General features: G+C 45.1%; 1 protein-coding gene and 1 long non-coding RNA gene across 2 annotated transcripts; one reads left to right on the top strand and one right to left on the bottom strand.

Annotated features, from left to right (window-relative positions):
* On the bottom strand, nt 1–25491 carry TMIGD1 (transmembrane and immunoglobulin domain containing 1). The gene is made up of 6 exons (XM_069945415.1): nt 25390–25491; nt 20886–20963; nt 17595–17873; nt 13918–14196; nt 11368–11468; nt 1–429 (listed from the first exon to the last, which is right to left on the bottom strand). The coding sequence occupies exons 2-6, from the start codon at nt 20941–20943 to the stop codon at nt 397–399; spliced, it is 750 nt and encodes a 249-aa protein (XP_069801516.1). The 5' UTR covers nt 20944–20963; nt 25390–25491; the 3' UTR covers nt 1–396.
* On the top strand, nt 9903–26501 carry LOC138767711 (uncharacterized). Its single transcript, XR_011358840.1, has 3 exons — nt 9903–10061; nt 11099–11300; nt 25321–26501. It is a non-coding gene; the product is annotated as an uncharacterized lncRNA (long non-coding RNA).

Here is a 26501-nt window from a genome sequence, read left to right as displayed (position 1 = left end):
TAGTGTGGCCATATTTTATGGAATGTATCTGGAACCAATACACTGCAATTCACAATGTGACGTCAATAATAATGAATTACACCAGAACTGACTGTTTTGCAATGTTATCCGTAAGTCATGCTGGGGATTAGATGACAATGTACCGGCTGATTCAAGTTCATTGCCCATTGTGCCACAACCCCAAAGATTGTAAAACAATTCCTGTAAATCAGTGGCAAGGTTACAATGTCCTTCACCTGGGGAGAACAAATGTAATCGGAATAAGGTTTCTTACAAGGAAGGCTGCATTAATGAGAGTAGACAGAGTCCTTATGGAAATCATTGGCTTCTCTTTCTAGGATTCCAGTTGTTGGACGCTGCATGTTATCCTACATCACCGTAACGTCAGATCATTCCCTACATAGCTGTGTCCAGTTGATTCTTCTTGCACTGCAAATAGAAACAGCCTGTTACCAGTGGTGGAATATGTCAAACTGGCCTCAACATTTCCACTTACATGATATACACACATATCGCCTTTAACTATTTTAAATTAACAGTCCCCTGAGCATTTTATTTTTTTGGACAGTTTTAAATCCTTTTTTATTGAAGCATAAAACTATGATTTTTTTATTTTCGAGAAACTCAACTTATCAGACTCTCCATCTTGGCCACTGTCTCATGTACTGACCACCCTCAGTTAAAGAAGAAGTGTACAGGGACATTCTTTTAAAAACTGCTGGGGAGGCGGTGGGTAAAAAAAAAATAACATGCACTTACCTCCCTGGCTCCAGCACTGGGGTCCGCTGTCTTCTGTTCCAGTTTCCTGCAGCTTCCTGGTCTAGAGAAAGGACCTGGGATGTGATGTTCCAAGACAGCGCAACAAGTGCCACTGACTGACTAAGCCACGACTCCACTGTTAATGCAGTGTCCCAGAACATGCTGTCAGTTTCTCACTTTAAGTTACTTTTATTGCTATAGCCATGCCTGTCCTGGAAACTATATGCACTGCAACTGTTTACTGTGTAATCCCTATTACTCTCAGGTTCATGTGTATATCTTGTGTGCATAACTCTGTGCAGTGGTATGCAAAGGCTGGTGATCACGTGACCGTGCCCCGTAACCATGGTTCCTCCAATGGCCGTCGAGCTTTGGCCAGGGGTTACCATGTGACTTCCTCTTGCAAGTCAGTCTATTCCCTGCCACAAAGGGGATAGGATGTCTGCGTGAGTTCTGCCCTCCACCTCAGAGAGGACAGATGTGTTTCTGTGGCCCTCTTCACCTTTAGAAGAGTGGCTGGTGCTCTGCTGTAACAGCTCCTGGCTGTCCGCCTGCTCAAGTGCCTGGAGTATCCTCTCATCTGGGTGCCGTTCCTGTTCTCAATCTCCTCATCAACTCAAGATATTTCCCGCAAGTATTATAATCCACCCAGCCTCTCTATTCCTCTATCACTATTACCCCCATCATCCGGCACGCTTCACCTCAGCCTATGCAGCACCACCTTTGCTCTGTCTGTTTAAACCTGCTATATACCCGGTTGCATCCGGAAGAGACTGTTCCTACCAGTTACCTCAGTTACAATAAACTTGTAACCACCGCTGTTACTGAACCCTGGCATTGGTGTCCCTTATCTGGTGCCCCAACTAGGTACAGCAAAGAATCGCATGCCCAGTATCCCGCATAGTACCGCAGACCGGCCTACAGCTGTGCCACCCTCGTGCCAGTACCGTGACAACTCTATACCCTGCAGCTGCCCGGTTCCTGCCTGCTAGTAACACCTGCACTGCGGAGTGGCCCTCACGGGTCAGGGCATTGCATTTTTGGCGTCACGAACAGGATACACCACGCGGTGTCCATCCCTATACTGTCTGCAAGCTACTTATCATCCCCTAAGAGACTTTGCTATTGCCGCGCTGCGGCCTATGAAGGGGTTAACCCAGTAGACTGACATATTCTCTCCCGCGCGTGCGCGCCCCACTCAAGTCCCGCCCGGCCCTGCATTGCTCCGGCCTTCATTGCAGGGGGGAAGAAGATTGTGACCGGACCGCTGGAAGCTCTGGACTCTGCTTCCACCCTCTCTTCCCAGGCCTGGTTGCCTTGTACCGCTGTGTCTACCGTTCCTACAGCCTCAAGTCCATCATCGCTGCTCACCGCTGGTTCGCCTGCAGTCCCTGCGCACTCTCACCATCCTGCCTGCGTTCTGGGTGCTCCAGCGGAACCTCAAGCTCTTAAAGGCGCAGTACCCCGCATTCCACCACCATGTCTACCGGCCACGACAGTGACTCTGATGGATCAGGCAGTCCGCCTGCAGCACGTGCTACTCCCCCTGCTCCTGCCGCTATAATCACAGCAGCCGTGCCGTTCTTTATTGGGCCCTCCAATCTCCCCAGCTATAAAGGGGAACCCCACACGTTAGCTGCTTTCAAAGAAAAGATCTCACACACCCTTGAACTTGTCTCACTCTCTCCCACCCAGCAGGTGCAGTTGCTGCTAGGACAACTTGAGGGTCCCGCTGCAGAGGAGGTGCGATCATGGCCAGCTACTGAGAAGGCCGATGTGCAACAGATCCTGTCCCGGCTGAGCAAAGAGTTTGAGGTACAGTCACCCACAGAGGTTCGCCTTAAGTTCTACGACCGACGACAAATGCCAGGTGAGACCCTAAGAGACTATGCACTAGCACTCCAATCTGCCTACAGGGCCCTGAGACAAGTTGACACCATAGATCCCTCGGCTGTGGAGAGTATGATCACTGACCGCTTCATAAAGGGGGTGGACTCTAGACTCATCCAGAGCCAGCTGCGTATGCTAGCCGCCCAAAACCCTACCATGCCTTTCCTGGACTTTAAGACTCTAGCCCTAAGGGTGGTTGGCATTGATACTCCTTGCGCTGGCTGTATCCCAAGTCCGGATTCCCCAGAACCAGCGGGACCTACACCCTCACCTCCAGCCTCAGGGTTGGCCCCACCTGTCCCCGCTATCCAGGCTGCACAACAGCCCACCTTTGCTAATCCACCAGTGGCTCCTGACCTCCTCACTCAGGTAGTTGACTCTCTCTGCCAAGCCCTAAGGGGGCTACAAGGGGCCTCCCCTACACCTTCACCACAGGACTCCTGCCTGCCGTTCAGAAGACCATCAAAGTGCTCACCGCTCAGCAGAAGTTTGCCAACCCTCGAGGGGAAATCTGTCGAGTCCGCACTAGAGATGCTCGCCCGATCACCATCTCAGCTAACAGTGAGTTCCTCATTTGGTGCAGGGTTCGCCCGGGTCTTGACAATGCGACTATGCCGCTCTTCTGGATGCTATCGAGGTTGAGGGGCAACCCCTGGTCAGAGCTGCTAGGAGCCTGGTGACCGTCTCCAATGGTCAGGTCCCTGTACGTCTGGTGAACCTTGGAGACTCCTCCGCTGACTTACCTAAGTTCACCACTGTAGCCATGTTGTACCAACTCGATCCTGAGGACATTGTCTGTGAGGAAACCATTGCCTATCAGAGGTCCGTCTGTCGTATTCGAGGAGATGCAAACAGACCTCCTGTCCCTTGGTGGGATGAACTCCACATTGGCGATGCCAATACACCACTTGAGTACCTCCACGGCATCCTTAAAGTGGCCAAACGGCACCATGAAGCCTTTAACAAACACCCTCGACTTTGGAAAGACTAGCCTGGTTCAGCATCGAATCAACACCGGCGACCATTTGCCTATCAAGGAAAAGCATCGGCCAATCCCTACTGCCAGCTATCAGCCGGTCAAGAAACTGCTCAGGGAGATGAAAGACTCTGTCATCCAAGAAAGTCAGAGTCTGTGGGCTGCCCCTATTGTCCTCGTAAGGAAAAAAGACTGCAACATCCGGTTCTGCGTGGATTATAGGAAGTTAAACACAATCATGCACAAGGATGCCTATCCTTTACGCCGGATTGAAGAGTCTATTGCCGCCCTGGGATCAGCCGCCTACTTCTCCACCTTGGATCTCACCAGTGGGCATTGGCAAGTACCCATGGCGCCGGAAGACCGCAAGAAGACGGCCTTCACCCCTATGGGGCTCTTCGAGGTCACCAGTATGCCCTTCGGTCTGTGCAACGCCCCCGCTACCTTCCAGCAGTTGATAGAAAGATGCCTTGGTCACCTTAATTTCCAGAGTGTTCTCCTGTACCTAGACGATGTGATTGTCTATTCCCGTACCTACGAGGACCACATCCGTCACCTGGCTGAAGTGTTCCAGGTCCTAATTGATCACGGCCTGAAGATCAAACCTTCCAAGTGCCATCTTCTCAAACCCCAAGTGAACTATCTGGGGCATGTTGTGAGTGCTGAAGGGATACGACCTGACCCAGAGAAGATCTCAACTGTGGAACACTGGGGCACTTCTAAGACCGTCAAGGAGGTGAGAAGTTTCCTTGGATTTGCTGGCTATTATTATTCATTCCCCACTTTGCGCAAGTGGCCGAGCCCCTCACCGAACTGCTCCGGGGTTGTCTTTGGGAGAGCTACAATCGACGACTCCCCATTGAGTGGACCGAATGACAGGAGACTGCCTTCCAAACAATAAAGAGTCTGTTGACCACGCCTCCCATCCTGGCCTATCCAAACTATAACCTTCCCTTCCGGCTCTACACCGATGCCAGTTTCCAAGGCCTAGGAGCCGTGTTATTCCAGGTCCAAGATGGTCAAGAGAGGGTTGTGTCCTACGCCAGCCGGAGCCTGCGGAGCGCTGAGAAGAATGACAACAACTATAGCTCCTTCAAGTTGGAGTTACTCGCCCTAGTGTGGGCCATCACGGAGAAGTTCAAGGACTATCTCGCTGCTTCCCCTGTCACCATTTATACGGATAACAACCCGCTTGCACATCTCAACACTGCCCGGCTAGGCACCCTGGAATAACGGTGGGCCTCTAGATTGGCCAATTTCAGATTCAAAATCAAATACCGCAGTGGCAAGGCTAACGTCAATGCAGACTTCCTGTCCCGGCTCTCTAGAGGCGAAGAACCCCCGGAGGATAGTGATTGGGAAGACGTGCAAATGCCCCCCTTCAATCAAAGGTTCGCTTCCCAGAGTGCTATCGAGGCCGCTAGGCCTGAAGCGTCCCCGTCTCCAACAGGGGCCCCCCAAGACCTGGCCAGGTGGCAAACTGTCCAGGAGGAGTCCAGAGTTCTAGGGGAGATTTATGACTACCTCTCCACCAGGCGGGTTCCCATGCGGATCAAGAGGCCTTACCCTGATGTTGAACTAAGGCGACTTTGGAGACAGAGAAAGAGACTATTCCTACAGAAGGGACTAATCCTCCGGAACCCCCTCGACCCTGCCTCTGGAGAGAGGTGTCATCAAATCCTAATTCCCCGGCGAGATGCTAAGATGGTGCTCGACGCCTATCATGACCAGTCCGGTCATTTCGGGGTGCATAAAACGGAGACCACCATCCGACAGCGGTTCTATTGGATTGGGATGAGAGCTGACATTGAGAACTGGTGTGCTGAGTGCCCGGCCTGTAACATCTCCAAGGCTGGGGGAAGAGAAGTCAGAGCCCCCTTGCATCCTATCAACTCTCACAGGCCTAATCAACTTGTTGCTCTAGACCATGTAAAGTTGGCCCCAACAAGATGCGGGTACACCTATGCCCTAACCATGGTCGATCACTACTCTAGTCGTGGTACCTGTCAGAGACCTGACCGCTAAGACCACTGCTAGCACCTTCTACAGGGAGTACGTAAAGCACTATGGATGTCCAGAGTCTTTGCTGACAGACCGGGGCCCGGCCTTCGAGTCACAGCTGTTCCAGGAATTGTGTGCCTACCACGAGTGCAAGAAGCTCCGCACTACGGCCTATCACCCTCAAGGGAAAATCAATCAGGTGTTCATCAATATGCTGAGGACAGCTTCGGTGACCAAAAGGGTGGAGTGGCCTCATCTGCTAGACGAGCTGGTGGAGATCTACAACAATACCACCCATTGCTCCACGGGATACTCCCCGTTCTACTTGATGTTTGGGCGCCAGGGTCAACTCCCTCAGGACCGCGCCCTCGGGGTCCAGGCTCTTGACCTTCCGAACCCTCTGCCTGAGACTGACTGGGTTCAGGCGCATCAGAGAAGAATCCAGGATGCTCGGGAAATTATGGATCAAAGGATGGGAGAGGCTCATCAGCGTCAGGAGGAGGCCTATAATCGGAGGGCGACTGCTGCACCCCTACAAGTGGGAAATAAAATCTAGCTAAAAAAATATCATCGCTCTCATAAACTCGAAAGCCTCTGGGAGCCTGAGTCCTACGTTATCTCCTCGATCCCTCATCCAGAGACTGATGTCTATTAGGTTAAAAAGCCTGGTCTAGTTCCTCAGACTGTGCACCGGAATCGGATAAAGTGTTGTGCCAAGGAGGATCTACAAGGCCTTGCCGTGCCATGTCCAGTGTCTACGCCAGCAGCTCTGGCCATTCCACCTAAACCCCTCTCTCTGGAAGAAATGTTCCAGTCCGAACCATTCCTCATGCCCATAGGCTATTCAGGGGTCCCTGTGCACGTTCCAGTTGTTCCTCCTCTTCCAATCATACTTCCAACAGCTCCACCTCCGCAGCCACCTATGGGAGAACCTTGTCACCCTGCACCCGAACCAGTCACTGTTGAAAATGCAATTCCGCTGAGACGGTCCGAGCGCTCAACCAGAGGAATTCCACCAGTACGCTACAGAGACCAAAGTCCTTAAACTGTTTTCTTTTCTTGTTTTGTTTGCTGTGTGAAATTCTGTAACGTTCATGGTTTATGCCTGGTCCCCCTGACCAAGAACTTTGTCTATTAACCAGCTATGTGCTGATGGACACTCACATTGCTAAAAAGTTTTCAGTGCCTGTCCCAGAGCCTTTTACATGGACGATGGTCTTATTGCCTAAAAGAGACTACCTAACCGAGACACTTATCCATTTCTTCCTAAAGCACTTTCATTATGTGATTATGTGATGTCAAAAGGTTATTATTGCACTTATCTCTAGTATCATACTTCAGTCTTATCAAGGGTATTTGTGTATTTCCTCCTCTGAGTAAGCAAAAGGTCACTGAGATAGCCTCAGAGTAGAGTGCCTCTTTTGAAAAACAGTATATATATTTTTCTGGTGTCAGAGTCAGATCCTGAGTAAGAGAAGTCAGTTCATATATCTCAGAGAAAGTATAGTTTTGTAGGAGTGTATTTTCTTAACAAGTCTTATGTTTTCCATTACAGTATTATATCTATAACTGGAAAGATTAGTGGAGCCAGTTTTCTTCAGATCTATTTGAGCCAGTTCACCACAAGACCTCGCAGTATTTGTTGTCTTTTGTGTTTCCCTTCCTTGTGTCTCCAGTGTTTGTTCACCTCTGTCTTGTCCCAACATAGTAGTTATCACACATAGTCATACTAAACGTTTACATTTGTCCATACACATTGCACCCTGGATACCTTTTCGTGTGTTCGGCCTATGGAGTGCTTGTGTGTGTGATTGAGTGGTGTGTATGAGGGTACCCAGATGTATGTTTGCTTTTATTATTTTCTTCTTTCCCTTCAGGTGTCCAGGACACTTCACACAAACACCCAAGGTAATACACAGGTCTTCACAGTTCTCTTCTCCAGTATGGTAACACATTTCACTGAAAACCTACTGTCTAACTGGCTGGAATATTGAGGGTCACCCGCCAGCAGTTAAGTTGTCCTGGCTTACATGTCAGATGGTTCATGCACTAACTACCTGTAACCAGAGTACGTTAGGCACCCCTAGGTGAAGTCCTGCCACCAGGGTTTTTCTCTCTCGTCACTTTGTCACCTGTGCCTTGAGCGTGGGAAACACACACTTCAACACTCACAGTCACCATTAATTCCTGTTGTCTAATTGTCCAGTCCATTCATGTACCCCTCGAGATTCGCCGAGGTCGGCTCAAACTTGCTAGGGAGGTATGCAGTGTCCCAGAACATGCTGTCAGTTTCTCACTTTAAGTTACTTTTATTGCTATAGCCATGCCTGTCCTGGAAACTATATGCACTGCAACTGTTTACTGTTTAATCCCTATTACTCTCAGGTTCATGTGTAGTGGTATGCAAGGGCTGGTGATCACGTGACCATGCCCCGTAACCATGGTTCCTCCAATGGCCGTCGAGCTTTGGCCAGGGGTTACCATGTGACTTCCTCTTGCAAGTCAGTCTATTCCCTGCCACAAAGGGGATAGGATGTCTGTGTGAGTTCTGCCCTCCACCTCAGAGAGGACAGATGTGTTTCTGTGGCCCTCTTCACCTTTAGAAGAGTGGCTGGTGCTCTGCTGTAACAGCTCCTGGCTGTCCGCCTGCTCAAGTGCCTGGAGTATCCTCTCATCTGGGTGCCCTTCCTGTTCTCAATCTCCTCATCAACTCAAGATATTTCCCGCAAGTATTATAATCCACCCAGCCTCTCTATTCCTCTATCACTACTACCCCCATCATCCGGCACGCTTCACCTCAGCCTATGCAGCACCACCTTTGCTCTGTCTGTTTAAACCTGCTATATACCCGGTTGCATCCGGAAGAGACTGTTCCTACCAGTTACCTCAGTTACAATAAACTTGTAACCACTGCTGTTACTGAACCCTGGCATTGGTGTCCCTTATCTGGTGCCCCAACTAGGTACAGCGAAGAATCGCATGCCCAGTATCCCACATAGTACCGCAGACCGGCCTACAGCTGTGCCACCCTCATGCCAGTACCGTGACAACTCTATACCCTGCAGCTGCCCGGTTTTTGCCTGCTAGTAACACCTGCACTGTGGAGTGGCCCTCACGGGTCAGGGCATCACATTAATAGGACTTCCTTACATAGGTCAGTGCTCAGCAGTCCCATAGAGAATTAAAAGGGCACTGGTTGAGCGTGTACATTGTCACTTGCATTCACTTTTGGGGACAAGGAGCCTACTTTCTCATGAATGATTATTGTTCCAATAGTGAATGGTCCCCTGATTAGTTAGTTAACCCCTGTCCTGCGGAAAAGGAATTACTTGCAATCTTGGAATAATTACTTTAGGATTGCAAGAATAGAAGAGTTAAAGTGGAAATAAGGTGCACAAATGTCAAAAGCAGAGAAAAGGCCAGGCATTAGGAAAAAACAGCTTGCCGCATTAATGCTGTGGCCCAGGGTGCTGGTGCTGGTGTTGTGTGCAGCAGGTGGGCTGTTTTGTTTTTTTTTTGGTCAACTTGTAACAGTGGCCAGGAGTGGTAGCACCCACCCCCAGACACACGGGCACCGGACCTTGGTTTGCACCTTGGTGTGAGGTGCAGGATGCGATGCAACTTATACTGTGAACTGGATTACAATCCAAGCATTTGTTTTTCATTGCTAGGCCATACTGGTGATATCGGACCCGCATAGACCTGTGCATCATCTCTAGGACCTAATTCAGAGGCTACAAGAACTCACTTTAGCCATAGTGATTACAATGTCCTCGTTCTGTATGGATTTCTATTCTCTGCCCCCGGTCTCACTCTTCTACATTAGCGCTGCACAGTACGTCTGATTGCTGTACATTGTGTACCCAGATTCTCTCCGACTCTTGTACTAACTAGCTCCGAGCTAATGCTGAAGTGCTGTCCCATCATACAGACCTAAGTAATACCTGCGGTGTACAACAATGTAACTGCTGCACCTGCCTTTCTAATACATCGCAGGGCCCAACAGCAGGGTGAAATTTCAGGGACAAAAATGATTTGTTGGAATATATCCCAAGTGGGGGAAAAAAACTTTCTGGCATTCATCAGCTCTAATAAAGAAAGCTAGTTCTGTCTGCCAATTGGCACAGTACAGAGCAGTGTGTGAGCTGATGCATGGAGCTGCTGCTGGTGGTGGTGGGTGCCACAGGACTAGTACAGGCAGCTGGGAGGATCATGACCCTATTCTCAACCCTCTACTTATATAATGATTAGTCATAAGTCATAAGAGACATGAGGGTGTAGGAGAGAAGTCTCCACAGAACATTCCCTGCAAGATGGAGCAAGTCAAGCTGAGACATCTCATTACAAGAAGCCAAGGGAGTGATTGCACCCTGTGACTGGTAGTCAGCCAAACACTCTACACTTGGATACTGGATGGCTAGTATCACCAGATCAGGTAGTCATCTTCTCCTTTGTGTTGCTAACAGTAATTCCTTAAAGGGGTTGTTTACCAAACATGTTTTTCTTTTTTCATATCAACTGGTGCCAGAGATTTGTAATTTACTTCTATTAAAAAATGTCCAGTACTTTTGAGCTGCTGTATGTCCTGCAGGAAGTGGTGTATTCTTTCCAGTCTGACACAGTGCTCTCTGCTGCCACCTCTGTCCATGGCAGGAACTGTCCAGAGCAGTAGCAAATCCCCATAGAAAACCTCTCTCCTTCTCTCCAGACTGCAAAGAATACACCCCCCTTGCAGGACATACAGCAGATGATAAGTACTGGAAGACTGGAGAATTTTTAATAGAAGTAAATTACAAATCTCTGGCACCAGTTGATTTGAAAGACAACATGTGGTGTCCCACCACTGGTGTTTTTAGTCTTAACACCCCTCGCAAAAGTCTGTACTCCAAAGTAAAATTGGTAATGAAGTAGTACCTAAGTTTTGCCACTAGATGTCGCTAGTATGTATATTGGGACGGCTCCATTTGGTGTTCTGGCAGCATGGGTGAGTGCAATAATATTGGATGGTAATAGCAGCTGCTGATAGACCTCTTTCACAGTGAATGGAAACATAGGGGACATTAGGAGACTTTTAAAGCAATCTGATACATATATATCCCCGTGTAACATACTAAGATAGAGGTTAATATATGAGACATTATCACAATTGCACTATCCATGATTATTTATTTCTGCTGACACCTCTTTTTAAATTGTACTTTTTAATTACTGTGGTCATTTTTTTTAATTTACTCTAATGAAATTTGATGTGTATTTGGTACCTATTTATACATAATAAAAATCATTTTTATTTCTTATGAACTAAGCCCAGTGTTCGTTTGTATAAAATATTGTGTATATTGTGTATTGCAGAGCTGTATGCAACTAAATGGTTATTGTTTTTAGGATCTGTGCACCAATGAGAGCTCTTTCTCTATTTTACCTATCTCTGCCCTTCTCTTTCTTTTGCACTCTCTTCTCACCCACTCATAGCACACCTTCCAAATGCTGTAGAAGGAAGTCACATGGAGAGAGGAAGTGTAGCCACACCTTAGTGAGTCTTAATCTGGCTTTGGTAGAGGGCAAAGAAGAAATGAAGATGCTGACCGGAGCTCCGGGGATCCGCAAATGGTGGGAAATTCGAACAGATGTGGAGTCAGCACTGGAGTTGTCCTTTAACACTTCCATCTATGCGGTGAGTTCCACAATTTAATGATATTCCTCATCATGTCTTATGATAAATTTTATTTTGTTCAACTTACCATTAATTTGTCTCTCCGTGCAAACAATCCAAAGGCGATTATAAGGGCCCCGACCACCACGGCTGCTGCTATTGCCTCCACAGGCAGGCCAGGCTGCCGATCTGTAACAGAGATATCACATACATATTATTTTGATCACACACTGGCGAATTATCTGCTAACCAATAACCATACTGACTAACCCCATTTTTGCCAGCATTGCCCGTACACCCAGACTTAAAGTATTGTGTTGTTCAAACAAACTGAGACCCGCTGAAAATGATTACTGCTGCAATATTTGAAATATGGAAAGTATAGGTACTAAATGCCCATCAGCTCGTGTTCCCGTTGCACTGCGGCTGGTTACTGCATCAACCCAGTTCCCAGTAGTGGAAAATGCAGCGCAACCTTATCCTTTGTTTTTCCCCTGAATGAACTTACCAAACGTTCAGCATCTGGGTCCCATTAGATGAAGCGATTTTTAACGGTTAACAATAACTGATTGTAAACAAGATTGTTTATCGTCAACCTGAAATCGCTCCCCATATTACATAGAACGACAGTCGTTACTACAATCGTTTACTCCATCTGATCCAAGCGAAAGAAGGATCGATGTTGAATTATGGTGCGTTTACACAGAGAGATTTATCTGACCAATTTTGGAAGCCAAAGCCAGGAATGGATTTGAAAAGAGGAGAAATCTCAGTCTTTCCTTTATGGCCTTTTCTCTGTTTATAGTCTGTTCCTGGCTTTGGCTTCAAAAATCTGTCAGATAAATCTGTCTGTGTAAACGCACCATTACACTGAACGATTAGCGAAGATCAACAATGGTTTTAGGGTCAGATCTAAATGAACAATCGAACAATTTTTCAATGGTTGCCTGAAACTGATGTTACATCAGAAATAATAATAACATTGCTACTAAAGAACTGTGGAAGTGTAATTTCCAGCCAATGCTGAAAGAGGAAGTATCGGCAGGTGAGACGAATCTAACCTGCTGATATGTCCCTATTACACCAGAGACATCGAGGAGGAGGAAGGTATGTGTCTTACCTTCTTCCTCAGCGCTGTTCTGGTGCAGTTAGTAGTTTGCTCCACTGCCCCTCTAATTTTCAGCATAATATAAATCTAGAGATTACTGGGGTGATTATTAGAGATGAGCGAACCTGCCGAGGCGTCTGATTCCCGCTGTCTGCCCGCTCCGTGGAGAGGGTGGATACAGCCTGAGGACTGCCTAGAAAACTGGGATAAAGCCTATGGCTATGGCTGTATCCCAGTTTCCAGGCATCCCCCGGCTGTATCCACCCTCTCCATGGAGTGGGCAGACAGCGGGAATCAGACGCAGAGAGTTCAGGTTCATACGAACCTCGGCCGGTTCGCTCATCCCTAGTAATTATGTTTGAGCCATTGAAGTGGAAGGAGCTGCCACAGTGTGCCATAGTATACGTCGGCAATGTTCTCTTGATACGATGCCAACATTTAGCTAGGAAGTACTGCGCTAATGCAGCGTGCACCTGGTGTAACTAATACTAATTACAAAGCAAGAAAATGAGGGCAGCCCAGGCACCCATATGACTGAGTTAACCATTGATCAGGTCAGGAATAGTAATGAACAACTAGGTGAGAGATTGTCAGTAAAGCCGAGAACAGACCAGATTCCACATTCCGACATAGAATGAGAACATTGCAAGTATCATAAAGCAGAATGAATGTTTTCCATAAAAAAGTACAGACAGAAAAGCTGCCGAACAACCTCTGTATGTATACTGTATGTCCAATAACCAGTATATAAGAAGAATTTCATGGTCAAGACTCAAGAAGAACAATATGATCTAAAACAGGGATGGGGAAGCTTCAGCCATCCAGCCATTGCAGAACTACAACTCCCATCATGCCTAGACAGCTAAATCAAATCTTTTGCTTTCCAGGCATGATGGGAATTGTAGTTACACAACAACTGGAGAGCCGTAGGTTCCCCATCCCTGATCTAATAGTAGTCTGAAATTCACCTGTCTTCTCACATGCTTTAAAGGGGTTATCCAGCGCTACAAAAACATGGCCACTTTCCCCCCTCTCTTGTCTCCAGGTCAGGTGTGGTTTGCAATTAAGCTCCATTTACTTCAATGGAACTGGGTTTTAAACCGCACCCAACCTGGAGACAAGAGCGGGGAAAAAGTGGCCATGTTTTTGTAGCCCTGGATAACCCCTTTAAAGCATGTGAGAAGACAGGTGAATTTCAGACTACTATTAGATCAGGGATGGGGAACCTATGGCTCTCCAGCTGTAATTTAAATTCCAGACTGCTGATGCTGTTGGATCAAGAAGACACATGGTACCTTTTATATATCTGTCTGTGCTTCTAGAAAATGGTTCTATTCTTCCGTGTTAAGAGATAAATTGTTGTTCCCATGTCCCTAAACTGCTGTAACACCTCCTTATTTTACCCCCATTCCTGACACTCCTTGGGATTCTGCTTCTAGCTGTCGATCAAGCACTTATAGGGATTGGATAAGGAGCGAAGAAGGTGTTACAGTCTTCAGCACATTAGGAGTTGAAACCAAGCAGACTCACCTCCAACAATCACCTCGATCACTCTTACAGTCTCGTTGCCATTGGACAATAAAGCTACACATGTATAATTGGCAGCATCTGTCTTTTCCACCTTTTCAATCGTGAGCAGCAGAGAGTCGCTGGTCATGTCCTGCTTGTAGCGGGAAGGCAACGTGAACAAGCTGCCATTTTGTCTCCAAAACATCGAGGCCGCCGGGTTGGCTTTGAACCCACACGTGACCTGGACGGTTTTACCCTCTTCTGCGAGAATTCTTGTGTCTCCAGACAGCACAGGAGCGTCTATAAAAACATATGAATGAAATGTCATAAAACAATGAAGGTGACGCAATTTAACTTCAGGCAGATTGTAAGGATATTACTTTAATGTAGAGCGATCTATTACATGTGTGATCTCATCAGACATCGGTATATGCCTCTTATACAGATACTATACAGTAACAGGTCTGCTCCATAAGCATAAACCCCAATCTCCCCAATCCACTGACCCATATGGATTCAACCAAAGGGGAAACATTTATCATTTGTGGCAGCAGCAGCTACATCAAGAGTATTTCATGATTTTTTTTTTACTCATTTAAAGGGAAACAAATCTTAATATAGTCACTACCTGACTACATTTGGGCTATTGTGCCTAGGGCAGCAGTGTTAGGGGGCAGTACTTAAAGGGGAACTATAAGCAAGTTAGATGAAGCTAAGCTGCTGATAGCCCCCTATTCTGCACAGGGTGCCGAGGATGAAGGTATGTATCTTACCTTCCTCCTCTGTGTTGTTCCTGTGCTGTTAGCAGTGTAATCCTCAGTCCGTAGCACCATTAGGAGCACTGCCCTGCCCCCAGAGCATGAGCCGGCCCGCTCACTCCTTCTGATGATAATCAATGGAATAGGTGGACTGGCTCAGCGTGATGGAGGTGGGGCAGTGCTCCTAATGGTGCTCGAGAGAGAGGATTACACTGCTAACAGCACGGGTACGGCACCAAGGAGGAAGGTAAGAGACAGATCTTCCTCCTCAGCATCCTGTGCACAAAAGAGGGTTATCAGCAGGTTAGCTTCATCTAACTTGCTAATAGTTCCCCTTTAAGTACTGCCCCCTCAACACTGCTCCCCTAGGCACAGGCCCCTAGGTGCCAAGTGACTTTAATAGCCCAAATGTAGTCAGGTAGTGACTATGTTAAGATTGTATTCTGAACTTGTAAGTGTTCAGGCTCAGACCCTAAAGTGCGGTTGGCTTTAAAGGGAAACTATCAGCAGGGTAGACCAATTTAACCTGCTGATATATCTTTTCTGCGCACAGGGCACTGAAGATAAAGGTATGTCTCTAACCTTCATCCTCGGCACAATTACCATGACATTAGGCTTTTAAACCCTACTCTAATAAGTCATTTTGGTGCACTGGGGGCCGGACTACTACCCCCAGTGCAATGATCCGCCCCCCAGCTGCCCCTTCTAATTAATATGGGTTGAGCAGGCTGGCTGGGGATTGGCCACATTGTGGCACTGCAGGCAGTAGTCCGGCCCCCAGTACACCAAACCGCCTTACTATCCTGAGAATTTAACTACAAACTGCACAGAAACAGAGCCGAGGATGAAGGTAAGACACATACCTTCATCCTCAGCACCCTAGGCACAGTAGGGATATATCAGCAGGTTAAATTTGTCAAACCTGCTGATAGTTGCCCTTTAAATGCAGCAATTCCTAATAAGTATCTATAGGTAAGGCACGGTAATGGGATTCTTTCAACTCAATTGTTCTTTCACTAATAGGAGAAGTAAAATGGAAAAAACTAAATAATATTAAAGGACATCTGTAGATGGGGGAGGCTGAAAGAAATAATGTGTTCTCACCTCCCTGGCTCCAGCACTGATGACGTATACCGCTGCTCCAGTCCCTGGCTGCTTCGTGGTTAGAGAGGGGACCTGGCTCGTGACGTGTCAGGGACACTCAGGCAGTCAGTGGCCGTAATGGGGCCCCGCTGCTGACTGGCTGGTCAGCCCTGACACATCACCACCCAGGTCCCCTCTCTAACCAGGAAGCAGCCAGGGACTGGAGAAGCGGTATGCGGCATCAGTGTTGGAGCCAGGGAGGTGAGAACAAGTTATTTCTTTCAGCCTCCCCCTCCCCGGCACCTTTACAAAAAAAATTGCCCTGCCAGAAGTTTTCTAAGTCCCAGGGTCTAATCTATCTAAGAATCACATATTAAAATTTACCTTTTATTTCTACAGTTAAAATTTGTATTCCAAATAATAACACACGAAGATATAACAGGGTCAAAATTCTTGTCTACAAATGAGGGCCTATCACCTGTCAGTCAATAGGTCCTACAATAGCAATCTTATTCTATTCAAATCTAATGTCTCGTCTCAACGAGTTTCACCCAGACCATAAGCCGGGCTCCTCAGGAGACTCTCAATAACGGTATAATAGCCGGGTAGGATGACCCCAATATTATTATCAGTTATATCACAGGTAAATAACCGAAGAAAATATTCAAACAAAAAGGATATAACTACACCCCCGATAAGCACTCTGAGCATGAAGCAGACACCAGTCTTTCTATCCACATATTATACTGGACCAGAATCACCATTGCTGGCACACGGAGGAAGGAGTTTAAAGGTCAACTCCGGCGAAAAAATTTTTTGGCTTATTTAACACACATTACAAAGTTATATAACTTTGTAATGTGGTTAAATACCCGGTCTGGCCCCCTTCCCCCACTTTCCGACCCCCGACCCCCCACCCCGGAAGTTAAAGAATATATACATTACCTATTACGGTCGTCACGGTCCTCTTCTCTGGTGTCGGGTGATGTCAGAGCTGGGGGCGGTCCGGGTCTTCTTCCTCCTCGGCGTCTTCATTGAGAGTGAATGGGAGAGAAAAGGCTGCTGGTGCACATGCGCACCAGCAGCCTTTTCATTGGCTGGAGCGCATCACATGGCTTCCAGCTTGCTCAGCCCTGATTGGCTGAGCTTGCTGGAAGCCATGTGATGCGCTTCAGCCAATGAAAAGGCTGCCGGTGCGCAAGCGCGCTGGCAGTCTTTTCTCTCTCATGGACCCGGAAGAAGGAGACATCGCTGGACGGCGGACGCAGGTGACGGTGAGGCGGACGGCGGGCGAATGGAGTGGCGATCGTCACCGGAGGGATGGTGAGTATGGTGTCTGTGTGTGTCTGTGGTTTTTTTTGGGGGGGGGGTCCCGCCGGAGTTGTCCTTTAAGGCTGGGTTCACTACGTTTTTGCAATCCGTTTCTTGCAACAAAAAAAAAAAAAAAAACTGATGGAAAAACATATTCATGTGTGTGCATCCATTTTGATCCATTTTTCTTTTGAATTCCATTATAAAAAAACGGACATGAGGTCGACAACTTTGTGTACGTTAAAAAACTGATTCGTTTTGATCCTTTTTTTATAATGGTATTCAATGGAAAAACGCATCAAAATGAATGCACACACATGCATCCGCTTTTTCCATCCGTTTTTTGCAAAAAGAAAAAAAAAAAAAGAAAAACAGATTGCAAAATTGTAGTGTGAACCGAGCCTAAGCAAACACATATGCATATAGTAAGGGCCCATCTTATATACCTACAAGTTTAACATCACTTTAATAATACACTTTAAGAGATGTTAGATCTTACAATTCTTCTTTGGAATCTACTAGACTAGAATAATTATGAGGACTCACAGAGAACATTCAGCTGCACCGAGCGCTTGATGGTGAGGTCACGCTCCAGTGCACAGGTAAAGCTTACTCCATTGTCTTCCATTGTCAGCTGTGGGATGCACACATTACTGATGTTCACACTGTTCTCAGATTTTATGTCCACTTGCTGGGTCCCACGGTACCAGATCAGGGTCTCATCATTGGTGTTGTTAACAACTTCACAGCGCAGAGTGGCAGTAGCGTTGAGGTTGGCGTTGAAGCGGTCGTCATGAGATGCATTGTTCAGTAAAAGCACGGTGGCTGCGGAGATAATTATTAACAAAATATAATCATGTTATATGGCGTGATCTCTAAACCAAGCAAGTCTCCTCCTCCTCAACATAATAGGTATGTACCTATACCCTGTCTACCCGAAAATAAGACCTAGTAGAGGTTTTGCTGAATTGCTAAATATAAAGCCTCCCCCGAAGGTTAGATATAGCAAAGTATTTGTTTAGAAGTATGTCCACGGCATGCAGCTTGGATTGTTTTTAGCGCGCCGCTGCTGTCCTCTACCTTTAGCGTCCGTTGCAGAGCAAATGCATGCAGGACATAAAGACCGTCACCTGCCGCCAACACCGATGTTCCTTTCCTCAGGCCTCACTTGAAAATGTGCAGGCAAGGTCTCAAGAGGCCCTTTACCTGCTGCCATCCCTGCTTTTTTTTTCCTACCGCCAGCTGTAGAGCTGCACACAGTCTGCTTTTATCCTGTCACCTGCCGCCATATTGTACAGTGTCCCTGCTGTGCTGTACAAGTGTGCTGTGGTAAGCTCCCCATGGTGGCCAGAGGCCGCCATGCTGTACCTTCTGTCCCTGCTGTGCTGTACGAGAGTGCTGTGGTAAGCTCCCCCTGGTGGCCGGAAGCCGCCATGCCATATCTTCTATCCCTGCTGTGTAGTGGAGGTCACACAGCTTCCCCAGTATCCTGTATGTCAGTGTGTAATGGAGGTCACCCAGCTTTCCCAGCATCCTGTATGGCAGTGTAGTGGAGGTCACCCAGCTTTCCCAGCATCCTGTACATCAGTGTATAATGGAGGTCTCACAGCTTCCAGCATCCTGTATGTCAGCATAATGGAGGTCACACAGCTTTCCCAGCATCCTGTATGACAGTGTAGTGGAGGTCACCCAGCTTTCCCAGCATCCTGTATGGCAGTGTATAATGGAGGTCTCACAGCTTCCAGCATCCTGTATGTCAGCATAATGGAGGTCACACAGCTTTCCCAGCATCCTGTATGTCAGTGTAATGGAGGTCACCCAGCTTCCAGCTGACCTTACTGCACCAAACAGCAGAATTACTACAGTCTGGGAGGGAAACTGGAAGGTGGGAAAAGGGAAGGAAGTTGCTGGATGAGTGCGGAACCTGAGATTTTGTCTGGCAGGTTCAGAAGAGATGAATTGTAGCTGCAAGAAACCGTCATGGAGGCCGGGGCCGGATGGAGAGGAAAATGGGAAATGACGACTGAGGTCAAAGAAGACGTCACCTGTGAGTCACTGAATGATGTTTTTTTTTCTCCAAACAAATTTTTTATTGTGGTCAGGAAAAAAGAAGATGGTGACAATTCACATCTGCCATCCACATTATGGGCTTTTATTTTGTAAAAAAAATGGAAATAAACAAAAAACAACTAATAGCTAACATATCCTCCCAGCCCCCTCCCCCCCCCCCCGGTTTAAAAAAACACAACAAGTATATATTATATATTGATCGACCTTAGTAAATTCGTTGGGTTTTTCCACATGACAGAACTAAAACCCGACCATCCGGTCACACTAGATGTGGCTGATATTTAGAATGGGAAACCTGTAAAAAATTACGGTTTGTTTGATAAATGTGTCGGTTATGTCGAGGTTTAAAGGGACACGCACACTTTTTGGTTTCAAAGCACAAAATGACGGGTGCGGACATCATTATTAAATGTGGTAAAACAAGAAGCCCTCAGAAAGAAAATTGTTAGTAAACCACTGGGTCCCATTTTTTACGTACTGTCTATGAATTTAAAGGGAAGGTGTCATCAGAAAATTATTAAACATATTTTTAGAATTTTAGAAAATAATTTTTGGTGACTTTTTTCTAATTTTCCATTTTTCTATCTATATTATAATATAATCCCTATATCTTGCAGTTTTCATTCCCACCACTGGGGCTAAATCTAAGCTGAGACTTCCTGTTGTGTCAGTGGTGATAAGAGGAGGCTGCTATAAAGTGATCTATACAGCATTGCAGCATCATGTGACACCAGTAGATAGAGGAGACAATAGCGGCTTTCTGTGGAATGACCTCTGAGCGCGCTCAGTAATGTTTTACATTCATCTCAAGGGGACAGAGTCTGTCTATTGTTATCTATGTCCATGAGTCTTGCTGTAAAGCATGTCACTAAATGCTGTTAAGAACAGCCCAGGCAAGATGGCCACCCACATAACAATATACAAATAGTGAAATAAAACAAATTACAGTCAGAAAATAGAAACAGATTAGAATAAAAGAACAAGTTTTAGTATCTGACTCTAATCAGTAAAAGAAAGTTTAGGTGACACATTCCCTTTAAGTTAAAAATACATGTATGCATCTCCTATAAAAGCCTTGGATGGTGGATGACCAGCCATGATTGGCCTAACTCCCTTATGTTATTGACTAACAGGAACCTGTAGTTATAACAGCAGGGTTAGAAAACAAACAAAAAACAGCCAACGAAATATAGACAAAAGCATCACGATGGAAATCCAACTTTTCTGCCCCACACGTCAAAACCAGGCACCATGATGGAGGACCCTGTGCTATAGTGACCCCTCTCCTCTGTGTGTGCCCCTGGCCATGGCATGGGGAAACCCCAGTCTAAAATGGAAATAATAGGAGAGATTTATCAAACATGCTGTAAAGTGAAACTGGCTCAGTTGCCCCTAACAACCAACCAGATTCCATCTTTCATTCCTCACAGACTCTTTGGAAAATGAAAGGTGGAATCTGATTGGTTGCTAGGGGCAACTCAGCCAGTTTCACTTTACACCATGTTTGATAAATCTCCCCCACTATCTCAGCTCATATTAAAACTAAAGTAAAAAAAATTCCCACGAATATTTTCAACCTGATATCTTAATACTTTAAAGAGTCAGAAGAACGTCTGTGAGATAACGGGGCATTTACCATAGGCTAGTCATAATAAGGAAAGTTTAGGGTTTTTTCCATTACAGGTTGTCTATGATATTGTATTTATAATTGTATTTATAGTCTCTTTATATTCAGGTTAGACAATGCGTTCTCCAGTTATCACTCACCGGAACCTTCAGGCAAGAAAGGGAGAAGTACAGCTAATAAAACGAGAGACGTCTTCATTCTTCCTCAGACAGTCGGAGCTGGTAGAAACAAAGGAGAGGATTTAATTCTTTTATATATTCATACAATTTATTTTCTTTAGAGCATTATGGATAAGAGATATGTGCATAGAGATATGTGTATTGTGTTTAGGAGAGGAACAATATATCAATGGCTTTATCCCATTAGTTTTTTTATGGGTCCCATTGCAATGTAACTTCCTTAGAGAGTGATACAAGGCACATAGAGACTTATAGGCCATGCATAACCCGCTGTTAAAGAGTGTATGCAATGTAGCTCTCCCTGGTGCCACCTATTGGAGGTATAAATATCAAACACCTTAACCTCTTTAGGACGGAGCCAATTTTTGTTTTTGCGTTTTCGCTTTTTCCTCCTTGTGTTTAAAAAGCCATAGCACTTGCATTTTTTTCACCTAGAAACCCACATGGGCCCTTATTTTTTGAGTCACTAATTGTACTTGGCAGACTTAATTTTTGCATAAAATATGCTGCGAAACCAGAAAAAAATTATGTGCGCGGTGAAATTGAAAAATAAACGCATTTTTCTTTCTTTGGGCGGTTTTCACTTTTACGCTGTTTGTCCTATGACATGTTATACATGTTCCTCACGTCGGTACGATTAAAACGATATGCAGCTTGCATAACTTTTATATTATTTGATGGCTTTTAAAAAAATAAAACCTTCTACAGCAAAAAAAGTTTCCTAAAATCGCTCTATTCCCAGGCTTATAGCGCTTTTATCCTTTCGTCTATGGGGCCGTGTAATTTTTTGCGCCATGATGTGTTCTTTCTATCGGTACCTTGATTGCGTATATACGACTTTTTGATCACTTTTCATTACAATGTTTCTGGATTTGATGTGATCAAAAATGCACAATTTTTTCACTTTGGTGGGTCTTTGCACTTACGCCGTACACTGTGCGAGATCAGGAATGTGATAAATTAATAGTTTGCACAATTAGGCATGCGACAATACCAAACATGTTTGTTTGTTTATTTATTTATTTTTATTATTAATAAAATGGGAAAAGGGGGCTGATTCAAACTTTTATTAGGGGAGTGGGCTTTTTATTAATGGAAACTCTTTTTTTCTTTTACGTTCACTTTAATTTGAAGTCCCCTGGGGGACTTATAATACAGCTACACTGATCCCTCATAGAGATCAGTGTAGCTGTATAACGCAGCACCGATCCATGAGATCAGTGCTCTATTGCTTTGGCCTGCTGCACTAGACACCAGGGATGGGCTGCATTCAACACTGTTAGATGCAGCTGTCATGTTTGACAGCTGCATCCAACGGTGTTAATTAGCGGGAGCAGCGATCGGACCGCTCCCGCTAATAGCCGCGGTCCCGTGCTGCAGATAGCAGTCAGGATCGCGGCGGTTCAGAGCGGGGTTGCGGCGCGGCATCCCCTCTGAACACCTCTTGGGGACATATGACGTACGGGTACGTCATATGTCCCTAAGAGGTTAAAGTGTCACTGTGTTTTTTTTTGTTTTTTTTTTTGCAGAAATCAAAAGTTCAGGCGATTTTAAGAAACTTTGTATTTGGGTTTTTTAGGCAAATATGCCATTATCTGCATTCAAAAGGCCTTTTCCCAGGCCCCTCCCTCCTCTCTCTCACTCACTGCTCATTATCAGGAAATTTCGCCTCTTTTACATCAGTCGAGTCCTGTCTAACCTATGGAGAGGGGAGGAGGGAGATTAGTCGCTAGCAGAGAACAAAGGATTACACAGTGGGAGCTGTGTGAAAGCTGGTATTCAGAGGTCAGAGAGGTCAGTGCTGACTTCAGAGGAGATAGCCCGATGATGTAGCTGTAAATTAACTCTTTGTTGTCCTGTTTTGGTGTCTCATCTCCCTCTACCCCTCCCCTCTCCATAGAGAACAAAGAAGACAGGGGGGAGAGCTTCAAACTGCTTTTTCATGATAAAAATGCAAATCGCCTGTACTATTGATTTCGGCATAAAAATAAAACCACAGTGACACTTTAAAGAGCCTTAGAACATGACTGGAAAATAAAAGTCAAGCCAGAGTTTCTCCACGCGCCCTTTTGTACTCTCTGCAAGGAGAATCTTTACCCTCTTGATTGTCTTGGTTGTCTTTCCTTGTATCACTTTTGCAATATCCTAACCCCTGGAAGACCCCATAGACCGAGATGCTCTGCGGTTGTCATCTAGCCCATCAATGCAGCAAGTCAAAATTGCTCATATCCTTATGTTTGCCAATTTTTTTCTGCTTCCAATTCCAACTACATCCCACCCCTTGCCAGGCACCATTGTCATAACATAATCAATGCTATTCATTTCTCTTATAGTGTTTTTAGTTGTTTGTCTGATCGGGGGATAAATAAGAAAAAAATAAAAGAAATTTTATTTAAAAAGTCAATGTTCTACAACAACCATTATGCTTCATTGCCTCATATATAAACTATACAGAAAAATCCATATTATGCGGCTACTGTAATCCTGTAGGAAAAGGCGTCTCTGGGATAATAATCTTCCTTCACAGTCCTTATAATCTGATAAGATACGGGGGAAGAGCTACCATGACCGCGGCTGCTACCAGAGGTTGTCTGAATAATGGAGATTGCTGGAAACGCGTCTGATTAGAGTTACAGAAGACACAGAAAGTTATTTCCACTGCAAAGTTTTAGAACTACAGTAAAAGGAATTACCGGCTACCAAAAAGCAAATACTAAAAACTTACGGTAACAATGGCTGCCAGACAAGTGAGAGAAAAAAATGGATGAATTAAGGATTAATCTAGAGATAAATTGTCTGAACTTTATAAAGCAGGGATGGGAAACCTGCGGCTCTCCAGATGTTGCAAAACTACAACTCCCATCATGCCTGGACAGCCAAAGCTTTAGATGGAGGGCCAAGGTTCCTTACCTCTGAGCTATCTGTTTCTACTGTTTTACCTACTTGAGAGAGTCTCTGCACCTCAATCTTTACTGATCAAAATAAGACATATCAAAAGTTTTTTTTAAAAAATTAAAGGGATCCTATAGAAAAATCTGTCAAAACAAAATATCTTAACAATAACTGAGGATCTAGACAGAGAATACAAAATAGAAGAAACAGGTAAAATAAGAGTAAAGGAAGGAGAGAAGTGGAATGAAAAAAAAATTACATGGCAGATTATGAAAATCACTTTTTTTTCTCATTTGTAACATCAGCACACTTTAAGGGCAGCATTTTTTTTAAAATAATCAACGGGTGTCAGAGAGTTAAACAGATTTGTAATTTACTTCTATTAAAAAATCCTAAGTCTTTCAGTACTTATCAGCTGCTGAGTGTCATAGACATAGATATAAGTATGCAGGACTTACAGCAGCTGATAAGTACTGGAAGACGAGATTTTTTTTAATAGAAGTAAATTACAAATCTCTGGCACTTTCTGGCACCAGTTGATTTAAAAGAAAGATTTTTCGCTGGAGTTGCCATAGATGGAACAGGTACAAATTATCAGCCTGATAAACATTATCAGTAGAAATCTGCTCCAGATCATTGTAACAAGTATTACTATAGCTATTTTTTTTTATTATTATTGTTCTTGATCTTTTTCATCTTTCCTGCAACTTCCTGACAAAAAACAAAAGGCTCATCATTCATACATTTTTACATGTAAATTTGACAAGCAAACCTTCTAACCCTATCCATCTGTCATGGTCAAGAGTGTCCATTAGACTGGACAATGGCCATGAAAAGACTACTTAAAGGGGTTATCCAGCATTAGAAAAACATGGTCACTCAATTCGCCCAATGGATGGTTTAACAATTTTGAAGCAACTATCTGGTTTTTATAATGATCAACGTTTAGATGAAGAGATCAATCGTTAGAAAAAACGTTATTATGATCGTTTTAGGATCGCTTAAGCCCATCTCACACATAGGGTGAATCTTTGAAAGACTGTTTACATGAAGCAATCTGTGAATTTTCAGCAAACGACCATCGACGATTTGAGAACATGTTGAAAGACCAAGAGGAACGATTTCTCCCTCGTCTTTGATCGTTCACTGTGCTTACATGAGACGATTATCACTTAAATGTGATCGTTATTGCAAAAATTCCAACGATAATCGCTCCATGTAAATGGACCATTACTCATTACCACTGAAGTGAGTGAATCACCAAAACTGGCCATTTATTATAATGTTAACATAAATCAACAAACCACGTAACTATTCTATAGGACGCCATACTGTAAGAGTGGTCTACTTATTACTTAAAGGGCATGTCCACCTAGAAGTAAAAAGTTCACAGTAAATTCAAGTCCAGAATTTTGTTCCTTTTTATGAAATTCTATGATGTCAAAACTAAGAAGACTCTAAAAAATATATATATTAAAAAAAACAGGTTTTTTTTGTTCTACAGGGAAAATGACCTGGAGGAGAATAATGATAGGAATGAGCCCGGAGTATAAGATGTCCACAAGTGTCTTACGTTTGGTGATGATCCCGGAGATCCTCGGCTGAGCTGTATCTGTGAAGTGAGAAGGTTTCGACTCTTGGTCCTGTTCTTGTTCTCTTTAAATTGTTTTATGACGTCAGGGTCAATGCCTGAGGAGTTACAGGTCAAGGTCTACTCTGTTTTATGGACTCTGAGTAAATATAAAACCACTCTCAAGAAAAAGCTTCTGCATTGTTGAGCGAGGACAAACTTGCCGATATTCCATTTAATGGCTTTGGGTGAGGCTTTTGAGTCACAGAGAAATTCGAAGATTTCTGGCATCTAGAATAATTTCTGTGCCATTCACCTCTGTAATTCAGCGAAAGGTTATGATGCTGGTGTGGTGTCCCACTATTGAGTCCCTTATGCTCCTGTTACAAAGTTCAAGTGGGGCTAAGGTATTCTACAGCTTCGCCACTAGGTGTCAGTGTTCTATATGTCTATGTGTTGCACAGCTGAAGTCAGTATTGGGTTAATGTTGTTGTTGTACCATGTGTTTTGTGCTAAACAATAGGAGGTGCTTTCTCTTTCTCTGCCTATCCCTGCTCTCTACACACTCATCCCCTTATAGGAGGAGTTAGTTAGCTCCGCATGGGAGGAAGTGAGCAAGTCAGTTCAGTGAGTCGTCTAGACACAGGAGTGTATAGATTCAGCAAGAGACAACCAGTTCCTTCCCAACTACTACTATATCTACTATGCAGTGCTTTTTAAAGGGAGAGGTCACCGAGGAACACCCTGACCCACGCCGAAAACACGTCTACAAAGAGCAGGGCTGTATCCTGAGCACAAGAGGAACTAGCCTCAATAGGACAAAGCAGCCAGTACTGAAGGCCTACGTATCCTATAGCGCAGTGCAGGTAACTGGGACACCCCTAGACACTTAGCTACGCCAAGATAACCATGGCTGGGGCTTGTATTACCCTGACAGGACAGGTAGCTCACAACTGTAGGGCAAAAGGTGGTCAGACCAAAGTCTAAACACAACTACAAGTAATCTTACTGCAAGGGATATCTTCAGGTTCCAGCAGAGTGCACATCTACATTGGGTTGGGGCTCCTCAGACAAACTCCTCTACTCTCAAGCACAACAAGGTCAAGCACTGAAAG

The sequence above is a fragment of the Dendropsophus ebraccatus genome, chromosome 11, assembly GCF_027789765.1.
Source record: "Dendropsophus ebraccatus isolate aDenEbr1 chromosome 11, aDenEbr1.pat, whole genome shotgun sequence".
In the NCBI taxonomy this organism is placed as follows: Eukaryota; Metazoa; Chordata; class Amphibia; order Anura; family Hylidae; genus Dendropsophus; species Dendropsophus ebraccatus.
The sequence above is the reverse complement of the archived record's forward strand: the minus strand, read 5'-3'. Positions and strand labels throughout refer to the sequence as shown.